A 13,051-nucleotide genomic window follows, 5' to 3' on the forward strand; every position below is an offset into this window, starting at 1 on the left:
GAGCCCCCAGGGCTGGGCTGGGCTCTGGCAGCACTGGCAGGGCCCAGCCCTGGGCACAGGGAAGCAGCTGCTGGCAGGGACAGCTCCAGGCAGCAGAGCCCTGGGCAGGCAGTGGGGGGAAAGTGCCCCCAGGCCGTGCTGGAATATTTAAAGTCCTCTCCAAACACAGCTATTGCATGATTACATTTTTTACAGATCCCCATGCTCAGCCCCAGCAAATGTCCAACAGCAGCTCCATCAGGCAATTCCTCCTGCTGGCATTGGCAGACACGTGGCAGCTGCAGCTCCTGCACTTCTGCCTCTTGCTGGGCATCTCCCTGGCTGCCCTCCTGGGCAACGGCCTCATCATCAGCACCGTAGCCTGCGGCCACCACCTGCACAAGCCCATGCTCTTCTTCCTGCTCAACCTGGCCCTCGGTGACCTGGGCTCCATCTGCACCACTGTCCCCAAAGCCATTCACAATTCCCTCTGGGACACCAGGAACATCTCCTACACTGGATGTGCCACACAGCTCTTTTTCTTTATGTTCTTCCTGTCAGCAGAATATTTCCTCCTGACCGTCATGTGCTACGACCGCTATGTGTCCATCTGCAAACCTCTGCACTATGGGACCCTCCTGGGCATCAGAGCTTGTGCCCACATGGCAGCAGCTGCCTGGGCCAGTGCCTTTCTCTTTTCGCTGATCCACACAGCCAATACATTTTCCCTGCCCCTGTGCCATGGCAATACCCTGGGCCAGTTCTTCTGTGAAATCCCACAGATCCTCAAGCTCTCCTGCTCCAAATCCCACCTCAGGGAACTGGGGCTTCTTGCTCTTAGTGGCTGTTTAGGTTTTGGCTGTTTTGTGTTCATTGTTTTCTCCTATGTGCAGATCTTCAGGGCTGTGCTGAGGATCCCCTCTGAGCAGGGACAGCACAAAGCCTTTTCCACCTGCCTCCCTCACCTGGTCGTCTCCCTGTTCATCAGCACTGGCACATTTGCTCACCTGAAGCCCCCCTCCATCTCCTCTCCATCTCTGGACCTGGCCCTGTCAGTTCTGTACTCGGTGGTGCCTCCAGCCCTAAACCCCCTCATCTACAGCCTGAGGAACCAGGAGCTCAAGGCTGCAGTGAGGAAACTGATGACTGGATGGTATCAGAAACATTAAACTGCTGGCCAGTTTCTGCAAATCACAAGTATGAAAAGTTGTTTTTCATACTTCTTGTTGGTTTCCATTTGGAGGTTCTTTATGTTTGTTTTACTTTTTTCATATTGTCCATCAAAAAATGTCATTTTTTGTGCCATTTCTCATTTTGTTTCTCATTTTGTTTCTCTCCACCTTTCCTGTGGCCACACACTGTGTCAATGAGGGGCTGCACTCTTGGTGGCTTTAAATGAACTAAATGATCTCCCAGCAGAGTTTTCTGCAGAGATGCCCTTTTCTTGCCTTCTCTGGAGCTGCAGTAGCAATGTCTGTGTGCAGAGCTGGGGGCAGATCAGTGCTGGCCCAGCAGCAGCAGCAACGCTTGGTGTTGCCAGTGCTGCTGCCGTGGCCCTGCCCTGCTGCCCTGGTGGCCCTGGTGTTGCTCTAGGGCCTGAGTGCTCTTGGGGCTGGGAACAGTCCTGGGGGTGGCAGTGCTGGGGCTGCAGCAGGGACAGGCCATGGGCACTGCTGGGGCAGTGCTGACGCCTCAGGCCAGGGCCTGGGGGCTCCAGGCTCCTTGCCCAGGCTCTCCCAAGAACACGGCCAGGCCAATGCTCAGCACAGAAAGGCCCCGTGAGCAGCCCCATAGTGGTCATGGGCAGGCTGGGGACAAACAGCATGGCTGAGGCTCTGCAAGGGCCCTGGGGCAGACGGGAAGGAGGAGCAGAGCAGGGGCTGATCCATCCCCAGTGCGCTGGACAGCCCAGGGCAGCGTCCCAGAGTGTCCTCATGCAGCTGCCAACAACATCCCCCCTCTGCAGCCCTTACCTCTCCCCCAGCTCACACAAGTGCCCCATCCTTGCAGGCACAGACATGGCAGCACTGGCTCAGGAGCCCCGGTTTACATTGCACAGAGCAGGCAGGAGCATGCCCATGCTGTTGGGGACATGAAGCTGAGGGAGCACAAATGCCATCAGCCCCTGGGGCCAGTAAGGGCTGGGGTACAGCAGGGAAACCACTCAGCTTTGTCCTGGCCTCTGCAGTCAGCTAGAAAGGCTGGCCCAGAGACCATCAGTGTCCATCTCAGCCTGGCTGAGTGTGCAGGGGCAGGACTCAGACCAGGCCTGGTGGGGCAGGGTCAGTGCCTATGCAAGGCATTGCAAACAGGCAAGTGGCCCAGAGAGGAGGCTGCTCTGTGGTCTTGGTGGCATGGACAGAGCAGGGAGGGGGCCAAGGACATTTGTCAGTGCCAGCCTCTGTCCCAAGCCCTTGGCAGCCCTGGCTGTTGAGCCCAGCTTTGGCCTGGGTTGAGTTGGGCTGTGGCCCAGTTCCATCCTCCTGCGGGGCTCCGGGCCTGTTCCCAGCCATGACCAGCCCAGGCCAGCATCTCTGCTGGCCCAGAAACCGGCAGAGCCCGGGGCAGGGCTGTCTGTGCAGCCCCCCAGGTGCCACGGGCTCTGCAGGAGCTGGCAGAGGCTGCCCAGCAGGGAGGCCATGGGGCACAGAGCCCCAAGGCTGCTGTGGGCACCATGGCACAGAGGCCGTTCCCAGCCGCAATGCTCCTGGCCTGGGCTGGGCCTGCACAGGGGCTGGGCCACCATGGCTGGGCCAGCACAGGGCCACAAAGGGGCCACGCAGCCGCTGCCGGGGCTGACAGCAAGGCCAGGCACACACAAGAAATTGCTGAGCATGGCCTGTGCTGGCCAGGGCTGACTGTGCCAAAGGCAGAGCTCAGCTGCCCTTGGGGGCTGCAGCAACAGTCCAGAGCCCAAAGAGCCTCCATAGCTGTGCTGGAGACCAAGGCTGCAGGAGGGAAATGCAGGGCTGCTGTGGGATAGGGAGGGCATTGAATTCCAGCACACACCTCAGCTCTCTGATGATCCTAGCACCATGCTGGGCCCTGTTTCAGACTGCAGTAGAGCAGATGTTGATGGGACAGGAGCCCTGCAGGGCTGTCAGGGACCTGTAGCTTGCAAGGTGCTCTGCTCTCCCTCTGGTGCTCTCAGAGAGACCCAATCCCAGCGGAGAACCTCAGGGCACAAGTGGCACTGCCTGTTCATGGGCACACAACTGATGTCTGCCTGAAAAGGGGCACAGGTGTTAAACCCTGTTTGTTTCATAATATACAAACAAATCTTTATTATCTGGGTCATTTGAGTACTTTTAAGAAATGGCACAATTTTCCCACCAGGAACAGGAATTTCCTGGAGATGTACTGATGGCAGGAGGAGAAATACCGATCTTCCCTTCTACTGGTGTCACCAATATTCTGTTTATTACTTCCTCTCCCTTTTCCTTCAGATGTTTTCAGCTTTTCTGTTGAAATGGCCATGTCTATGGACATCTCTTCTTTTACAGCAGGTGGATCTATGTACTTCTACCACTCTCTGATTTCCTCCTCTGGGTGCTCTCTGGTCATTCAAGTGCCTCTCAACTGACTGGCTTCATGCTTTGAGCTGGAAAAAATTGCCCAATATTTCTGAAGTTCAAATAAATATATAATAAATATAATTTTAATTGTGTTTTTACCGATCACAGAATTACCTTATGTCTTTGTCTAAATCTGTTCATGTACAGAAATCCCTGTGGGATGGGCGATATGTCAGATGCTGCTGGGACATCACAGAGAGCTGATGGAAGAGCTGTGATGGTTGTTAAACTGTTCAAATGTTCAACTTGTGTTTGTGGGCAAGAAACCTTTCTGTGTCTCTGAGTGTCAGCAGTCCCTGAGCCCAAAGGACACAAACCTGATGAGTTGTGGTTTCCACTGCAGGGGCTGCACTTGGACCTTGGCTCTGCACAGGAGAGCTCTTCGTCCCCTTTCTCTCTTATCCTCCCTCTGGGCATGGAGGGAGCTCCTGACTTCAGCCTGTGACTTGTGTGTGCAAAGAGCAAATCTCGGTAAAATCTGGGCAGGAAGGGTTTGGGGGGGACCTTGGGATCTGTGCTGGGCACAGAAGGTGTTTTCCTTTGCTCTGAGACTGTCTGCTGTGGAAAGTGGATTCAATATCCAGCAGAGTAATGACTTCTGTATTTGATGGAGCTCTGCCTTCCCTTGGCTTTGTTGGATGACAAGAAATGAACATCCCTCTGTGTCTCAGGCAGCTTCTTCTCCAAGCAAAGCAGATGGGAGTTGAAGCCAAGGAGCTGAAAGCTGCAGGTGTAGCCTGGGCTGGAGGGAGCTCAGATTTGCACAAGACTGCTCTGAGTGCCAGGGCTTGGATGGGGGAAATGGTGAGGTGGGGGTAGGGACAGAGTGTGATTGATTGTCAGCCATGAAGGGTCTTGATTTTCATATCTGCTCAAATTCAAGAGAAAGTACTTGGATTCAGTGTCAATTGGAAATTGCTCATATCAATGTATTAACATGAAAACAAAACGAAACAGGACCTAAAAATTATTTTCTCACTGTCTTTTTAACCATCATGTATTCACTTTGAATATACTACTGAGATCTACTTAACTACAAATTATTTGGAAACTGAAATCAAATTATTCCCAGGGGCTTGGCTTGTTAAGGTGTTCTGAATGTTAATGAGCCCTGCGACACTGAATTCCTGCAAAGAAGAACTGAAGGCTGAACAAGCCTCTGCAGCAGGAAAATTCAGCAGCAGCCTCCAAGTTGCTGAGGATGTCAGCAGCCCCCACTGAGGCCATCCCTGCCCAGAGACCGTGGGGGAATGGGCAGACAAGGAGAGCGTCCCTGGGGCTGGGGCAGCACAACTCAGAGGCACCAGCGGCTCCAGCTGGGAAATGGAGCGTGGAATGTGGCTGGGAAAGCCCTGCCTGGGCTGTGCCAAGCAGGACAGACAAGCCCTGACTTCCATCCCCCAAACAATTCTCTCAAACAAGAAGACATTTAAAAGGAATTACAGTTGTTTGTGTATTCTGAGTTGGACTCTCTGGAGAAATACGAACAAGACATTCTGAGGAACTCAAAAGAACAAAACAGCCTTTACTGGGTACTTTAGAAAATCAGAGAAACTTCTGCAAAAGGTTTATTATGACATAGTAGTGGTTTTCGTTTGTTAATTTAAGATTTTTCTAATCTTGAGATTTCTTAATTAATGTATTGATGAGTGTGATGTGTTTTAATGTTGGTTACTGATTTATGTATTTATTTTATTCTAAAATAAAATTACGAGAATGGTAAAGTAGGCTTAAAATTTTAAAAGGATATAAAGAAAATTTCATTAAAAGCAGCCTAAAGAGAAAAGGTAGGGAGAATTTAAATAAACTCTTTGGAACAATTTTTTTTCCTTTACACCTTTTTCTTTTTATTGGCAATGTAAAGAAACTAAACTTAAAATTTGTAGTTAGTTTGCTGTTTCTAGAATAGTCTTTTTTTTAGTTTACTTAGGGAGACAAGTTTATCTTGTTAGGGTTATGGAGATTATTTTACAAGAGGAAAATATGTTTTTTTGTAGTTCCTAATTTTGACATGGATAACAGTTGTCTGGGGAACTTTGTTATTGTGAAGTTGTTTTTATTGCTACAAGCTTTTTTACAGCTTGTTGATGGGCCATGTTGATGTATGGGGTATTGTTTTAAAAATGAGTTCTTTAAAGGTAAAAGTTTTTATTATTTAGTTTTTGAATAATTTTTATCTCTGGGAATAGAGATCTTCTCTTGGGGGTACTGGATTACTTTTTATTTTTCTGCTAAAAATTTGATGCAATTACAGTAATTTCTTTATTTTAAGATGGAGGTTTTTGTTTGGTAGTATTTTTTAATATTTTAATTTTTTTATAGTTTGATGCGTTTTAAAGAAAAAGATTTTAAGAGGATTTTAATTTTAAGACTAAGGAATTTTTTCTTCATTTTTATTTGGGATTTTGCTTCTTCTTTACTGACTTTGATGGTTTTATGGATTTTTAAAATATGTTTTTATGTTGTTTTTTTCTTTTACTTGAGGGAAGATTGAATCATTGAAAGGGTTAACACCTGACCCGCTGGTAACTTGGGGTGGAAGTTGTGGTTGGATTGTGTTAGGATTGGTTTTATAGTTGGTTTGGGGGGGGGGGGTTTGTTTAATTTTAGTTGAAGGATTATTTTGAATGGGTTGTAGGTTGTAGGGGTTTCTGGTTTGAGTTGTGTTGCGGGGAGGGACTTGACGAGGGGATTTGATGGTAAGATTTTAACAGCTGTGGCTACCTTTGTTCTAGCTGGGGTTTTGTAGCCTCTTTTGTTTTCCTGTTTGGTAGTTGTTGAGGTTTGGTTTGGTTAGAATGGGGCTGATGGGGAGGGCAGCCTGGGGAGGGGTGAAGGAGCTCAGCCCATGGCAGGGTTGCTTGGTTTGGTTTGGTTTGGTTTTGTTTGGTTTGGTTTGGTTTGGTTTGGTTTGGTTTGGTTTGGTTTGGTTGAGATGGGGGCTAGGGCCAGGGCCCGCTGCTTCTTTGTTGACTGGAAAAGAAAGAGGAGGTTCCCTGGTTTTTCAATCTTTAGCATACGTATTTCACAGAGGCATGTTCAGTATCTTAGTGGTTTAACAGATTGTCAGTTACACAAAAAGTTTTGTATTACTTTTTAAAATTCTTCTCATGTCAACCTATGACAGACATTAAATCAACAAAAAACACTTCTCAAAGCATTGACTTGGCCCATTCAACTTCACAGACTCTAAGCCTGTTCAATTTAATGTTATTCAAAATATGCAGGAGCAAAGAAACAGAAGAAGACACGGAAAGAAAGACACAAAAGATGCAGAGAAGCACACACAGCTACCAACTCCTGCATTCCATCAGTGTTCAGACAGAAATTCCAAGAGGAGGTAGGCTCAAGATGTGTGCTTGCCTTGTGGTCAGCCTTCAATACCCCTTGGTCTTCCTGAGCCCTTCCCCCAGGTGGGGCTTGGGCTCATTTGGTCACTCAGGAGCTGGGCTGGGGGCTGCAGAGGTGGCTGTGGAGCATTGCCTGTGCTGTGCCAGGGACTGGCAGCCACTGCTGGGCTGGGATAGAGACTCTGGGGGGATTGGGGTTCCAGGGCAGGGCAAGGCCCTTCCTCCCAAGCACATAAAATGTTTTTAGCCAACAATCTCCTCCAGTCTGTCACAACAGGGAATGTTGGAGGTGAAATCCCAATTCTGGCCATGGGCATCTGGACTAGAAGGACAGCTCTTATCCATAGGAAGGAAAGCACAAAGCTCCAGTGTTTGGAAGGCAGGTGAGAGCCTCACTAGGCCAAGGCCAGCCAGACTTGTCAGGAATGGCAGATTTTGTCTGGGAGCACTCTTTGGATTTAAGGAATTTTGGAGGTAGAAGCTCAATCTCAGCCATGGGCACCTGGAGAAGCAGGACAGTTCTTGTCCACAGGAAGGAAAGCACGGAGCCTTTCCTAGTGTTTTGGGGACAGATGAGAGCTGACCCTTGTGAAACCATTACCAGCCAGACTTATCCTGGCAATATTCCTATTGGAACAATCCCTGGGTATAAGGAAATTTGGAGGTGAAATCCTAGTTTTGGCCATGGATGCCTGGAGGAGAAGGAGAGTTCTTTTTCTATAGAAGAAAAGTACAGAGCCCCAGTGTTTCATTAGCAGAAGAGACAACTGAGTTCTTGAGGGTCTTGGCACCAAGGGGCACCCCATTCCATGGGGTCCAGCGGTGTCACAATGGTCCCAATGATTCCATGAAGCCTTGCAGTGTCACAATGGTCTCCACAGCTCCATGAGGCCTAGCGGGGTCATAATGGACCCTTGGTTTGGTGGGACCTCTCAGTGTCACAATGATCCCTACACTCCATGGAGCCACAGAGCTGGGATTCCACACATGGAATAGAGGTGTGTGGTTCCATGGAATGTAGGGATCATTGTGACACTGGCAGGGGGACCCAGGGGGACAGGGGACCCCACTGTGTACGAGCAGGGTTAGATTTCTCTGGCATAAACTATGAGGGTGGGGCGGGGAGGATTGACCTCCTCAGTGACCTCACACAGCTCCTTTGATATCACATAGCCTCCTTGTGATGTCACACAGCCTTCTCTATGATGTCACACTGCCCCTGCGATGTCATACACCACCTGTGATGTAACACAGTTCCTGTGATCCTGTGATGTCACAGAGCTAACTCTATTATATTACCCTGTAATGTCATACAGCAGCGCTGTGATGTCATAAAAGACTGTGATGTCACAAAGTGACCCTGTGATCTCACAGTCTATTCTGTGATGTCACAGCCTCTTCTATGATGTTACACAGCCACCTGGTGATGTCACAATCCTCTCTCTGACACCACAGAGACACACTCTATGGCCTCACATCCTACTATGTGATGTCACAGCCAGCTCTGTGATGTCACAAGTCCCTCAGTGATGTCACAGAACCTTCAAGAACTCAGTTACATTGAAACATTGAAGTCTCTTGGACTTTGAAGAGATCTCTGTCAGGGACACAACTGAGAAAGTGTCCCCAGGTTCCAGGTAGAGCAGAACACTGGAAGCAGTGATGACAGGTGGGGACAAACAAGGCAAAGGTGTCTCTGGTGCTGAGCAAACCTCAATGTGTTTCAGGAATGCCAAGGACCAAGGCCTGAGCCCCAGCCCCTGGCCAGGCAGATCCTGTCCCTCCCTCCTTGCTCAGGGCTCTTCCTGGGATGGGCACTGGCATGTGGGGATGTGCAATGCCAAGGGCAGGACCATGAGGCAGCCCCTGCCAGGCTGCTGAGCAGGGACAAGGAGGCAATGAGGCCCCAGCCCTGCAAGGGTCACTTGTCCCCTCCTGGCCTCAGGCCCAGGGCCAGCAGCTATGGCCAAAGTGCTGCCCAAGTTGGCTCTGGCAGGGCTGTCTTGCAGCTGCTGCCCATCCCTGTGCCCTGTGCAGCCCAGGCTGTCCTATGGTGTCCCTGCCCTGCGCCTCTGTCCCTGCAGGCTGTTGGCATCCCCCAGCTGCCCCACCTGGCTGGGTCCTTCCTTTGCTGACAGCTCTGCCTCTTCCTGCCCACACAAAGCCTTGGGCTTGATATCAAAAGGTTTAATTCAATTTTTACTGTGCCTGTGAACTTTCAGCCGAGAAACAAGGCATTGAGGGGCTCCTTTCCCAGCAGGAATGGTTGGAAGAGAAGATGAAGACATCTGGCTCAAGAATGCAGTGACAAAAAAAAGGTCTGAATCTGGGAACTTGGAGTTGGTTCTAGGGTCATCGGTAAATTGTAATACACATTTAGTGACACTGGTAGAATTACATGTCCACATAAGGTTAGGAGTTATCCCTCACTAGACCTCAGGCCTGAATAAATGATACCCACTTAAATAGGAAATTAGTGTTAACGAGTCTTATTCTGATATTTAGGAGATTTGGTGGCAGTGGAGCCTCACAGAACCAAGGAGTCAGCTGTGACACTGAGGAAACTCATTGAACAAAGGGTCCATTGTGACACAGTGGAACCCCATGGAACCAAAATCCATTTTCGAACATTGGGGCCACATTGAACCAATTGTGATACACCACATTGTGATACTGCGGATCCAAGGAGAGCATTGTGACACTGAAAAACCTGTTGGAACCAAGGGACCATTGTGACACAGCAAGGCCTCGTGGAACTATGGGTCCATTGTGACGCTGCAGAGCCTCACAGAACCAAGGTGACCATGTTCTACTATGGAACTCATGGAACAAAGGAACCATGGTGACACTGCGGAACCAAGGAGACTCCTGTTGGCTGTGTGAAAGCTTATGGAACCAAGGGTCCATTGTGACACAGCAAGGCCTTGTGGAACCAAGGATCCGTTGTTAAACTCATTGGCCTCATGGAACCATGAGCCATTGTGACACGGTGTGGCCACATGAAGCCAAGGGGCTGCTGTGACACTGTGGATCCAAGGAGACCATTGGGACTGAGGAACCTCATGGAACCAAGAGTCCATTGTTCCACTGTGGGGCCTAGGGGAACCACAGGGATGACAGTGACTTTGTGGGCCTTCATGGAACAATGGAGACTGGTCTGACACTTTGAGACCCACTATAGCATGGCAGGGTCTCATGGAACCAAGGGGACTACAGTGATTCCTGTGGGTCTCCATGGGATGAAGGGTCCGATGGAACCAAGGATACCATTGTGACACTCTGGGACATCATGGAATCAAAGGTCCATGAGCAGGGCCTCATGGAACCATGGAAGCCTTTTTTACACTTTGAGGCCTTGTGAAACCAAAGGGCCATTGTTGCATTTCAGAGCCTTGTGGAGCCAAGGGGACCACAATGACACTGTGGGGCTCCATTAAACCAATGGTCTATTGTGACACTGCAAGGCCTTATGGGATCATGGAGACTATTCTGACACCAAAAGCCTCACTGAACCAAGGGGCCATAGTGACACTAGAATGCCTCTTGGAAGCAAGGAATCATTGTGGCACCATGGAGTGTTGGCAGGCCAAATGGCAGTTGTCACACTGTGTGGCACTGTGTGGCACCAAGGAGTCCATTGTGACACTACAGAGCCCCATGGAACTAAGGATTCATGGAACAGTGCTGGAACACATGGAAAGAAAGGTCCATTGTGACATTGCAGGGCCCCATGGAATCCTGGAGGCCATTATGACACTTTGAGGCCTCGTTGAATCAAGGGGCTCTGCAAGGCCTCATGGAACCAAGGAGACCCTTCTGACATTGTGAGTCCCCGTAGAGCCAAGGGTCCAGTGTGACACCATCAAATTTTTGGCAGTACAAAAGCTCATGGAACCAAAAGTCCATTGTGACATTGTGGGGCCTCATGGAACTATGGAGATCATTATGACACTTCAGGATTCACTGGAACCAAGGGGCCACTGTGTCACCACAGGGCCTTATATAACCAAGACAGTCACTGTGACACTGCAAGATCTCATGGAAGCAAGGGGCCATTGTGTCACTGCAGGTCCCCATGGAAGCAAGTGGCCAGTGTAACACATCCAGGCCTGGTGGAACCAAGGGGCCATTGTGGCATTACGGAGTCCCATGGAAACAAGGAAACCATTTTGACACTGTAAGGCCTCATGGAGCCAAGGAGACTATTGTTATATCACTGGGCCTCATGAAAACAAAGATCTGTTGTGATCCTGCAGGGTCTCATGGAACCAAGGGGCCATTGTGATCTTTCAGAGCCCCAAGGATCCCAGAAAATGGAACAGGTCTGATTGGCTGGCCCTTCTGGGGGCTGCCTGACAGGTTCAGCTGACCTTGGTATGTTGGGGGTCATTTTTCATCAGCCCCTGAAACCCTGGAGTTCTGTGTTTTCCTTCCTGTGGGAAAGGACTGCCTTTCTCCTCCAGGGGGTCATGGCTGAAATTGGGATTCCTCCTCCAAATTTAATTATATGCAAGGATTATTCCCATATGAAACCTGCCAGGACAGACAGCTCTGGCTGGCCTTGGCTTCTTGGGGGCCACCTCTCATCAGCCTTCAAAACACTGGGAGCCTGTGCTTTTCTTCCCATGGGCAAAACTTCTTTCAAGTCCAGGCATCCATGGCAAAAGTTGAGAATCTGCCTCCAAAATTTGTTATATCCAAGGATAGCTCCCAGATTAAAGCTGCCAGGACTATTTAGGTTCCCTTGGTTTTCTGAGAGTGAGCTCTCATCTGCCTTTGAAACACTGGGGCTCTGTATTTTCCTCCCTATGGAAAAGAACTGTCCTTCTCGTCCAGTTGGCCCTAGACAAAAGTGGGGTTGGGCCTCGCCAATTCTGTCTGTCCAATGATTCTCCCCTGAAAACAGGTCTGACTGCCTTGGCCTCCTTGGGGCGGCCTCTAATCAGTCTTTGAAACATTGGGGCTCTGCCATTTCCTTTCTATGGAGAACTGTCATTCCAGTCCAGGAACCCATGGCGGAAAGGGAATTCCACCCCTAAAACTCCCCATGTATCCAAGGGTTGTTTTCAGCCAAAAGTTGCAAGGACAGACAGGTCTGGCTGGCCTTGGCCTCTGGTGGCTGCTTCTCATCTGCCTTCAAAACCCTGGGGTTGCGTGGTTTCCTCCTATAAAAAAGAAGTCGCTCTTGTCCAGGTGCTCCTGGCATCAGGCATTTGACCACTGTATAGGGACACAGGAGCTCTGTGCTCAGTGGGGTGGAGACTGAGGACAGCAGACGAGAGCCCTGGGAGGGATTGAAGGGTGGTTTCAGAGATTCTGGACCTTTTCTTTATAGAGGATATAAGATTTAGAAGGAAATAATGGCACCAAAGGCAGCTGGAGAGGTGCAGAGTGGACACCAGGAGAAAGGAATTTCCCTGCCAGGGCAGGGATGTGGTGCAGCACGTCCCCCAGAAGGATCCTGGAGCAGCCCAAGGCTTTGTGGGGACAGGCAGAGGCAGGCAGGAGGCAGAGCTGTCAGCAAAGGAAGGGGCCAGCCAGGTGGGGCAGCCGGGGGATGCCGACAGCCTGCAGGAACAGAGGCGCAGGTGTGCTCAGCAGCAGAGACATCTTTTCCTTGCTTGTCCCCACCTGTCATGACTGCCTCCAGTGTTCTGCTCTACCTGGATCCTGGGGACACTTTCTCAGTCTTGTCCCTCAGACGGATCTTTTTGAAGTATGAGAAACTTCTGTGTTTTAATCACTTTTTGAGTCCCTGAGAAGTTTTTTCAGCACACTCTGAGGGACTGAGTCTGATGCAAAGAGCACCAAAGCCCCAGAGGGTCATTAAAGTCCTTGTGCTGTGTCTGTGCTGCTGAGCTTGGCCAGGCTCCTGGCCCAGAGGCAGCTCCTGGCAAGGGCAGCGCTGCAGAGAGACAGCTCTGGCCAGGAGCAGCTCCTGTGCACAGCCCAGCACGCTGGGGCACTGCCAGGGCCCCTCAGGGACACCAGCAGGGCACAGACAGAGCTCACAGGGGCTCAGCACTGGCAGGGGCTGTGGCATGTCCCAGAGGGGGCTGTGTCACAGCAGCACCTCTGTGGCTGCGTCATAGAGGCACAGAGCAGCTAGGATGTCAGCAAGGGGCTGTGGGACAGCACAGAGTGGGC

At 50.3% G+C, this 13,051-nt stretch overlaps 1 protein-coding gene across 1 annotated transcript; it reads left to right on the top strand.

Annotated features, from left to right (window-relative positions):
- Positions 1-218: 218 nt before the first annotated feature.
- On the top strand, positions 219-1,148 carry LOC131569698 (olfactory receptor 14A16-like). Its single transcript, XM_058821961.1, has one exon. The coding sequence runs from the start codon at positions 219-221 to the stop codon at positions 1,146-1,148; it is 930 nt and encodes a 309-aa protein (XP_058677944.1).
- The last annotated feature ends 11,903 nt before the right edge of the window (positions 1,149-13,051 follow it).

The sequence above is a fragment of the Ammospiza caudacuta genome, chromosome 31, assembly GCF_027887145.1.
Source record: "Ammospiza caudacuta isolate bAmmCau1 chromosome 31, bAmmCau1.pri, whole genome shotgun sequence".
Classification (NCBI taxonomy): Eukaryota; Metazoa; Chordata; class Aves; order Passeriformes; family Passerellidae; genus Ammospiza; species Ammospiza caudacuta.

Coding starts and splice junctions, on each gene's coding strand:
- LOC131569698 (XM_058821961.1), top strand. CDS start 219: ATGTCCAACAGCAGCTCCATCAGGCAATTCCTCCTGCTGGCATTGGCA.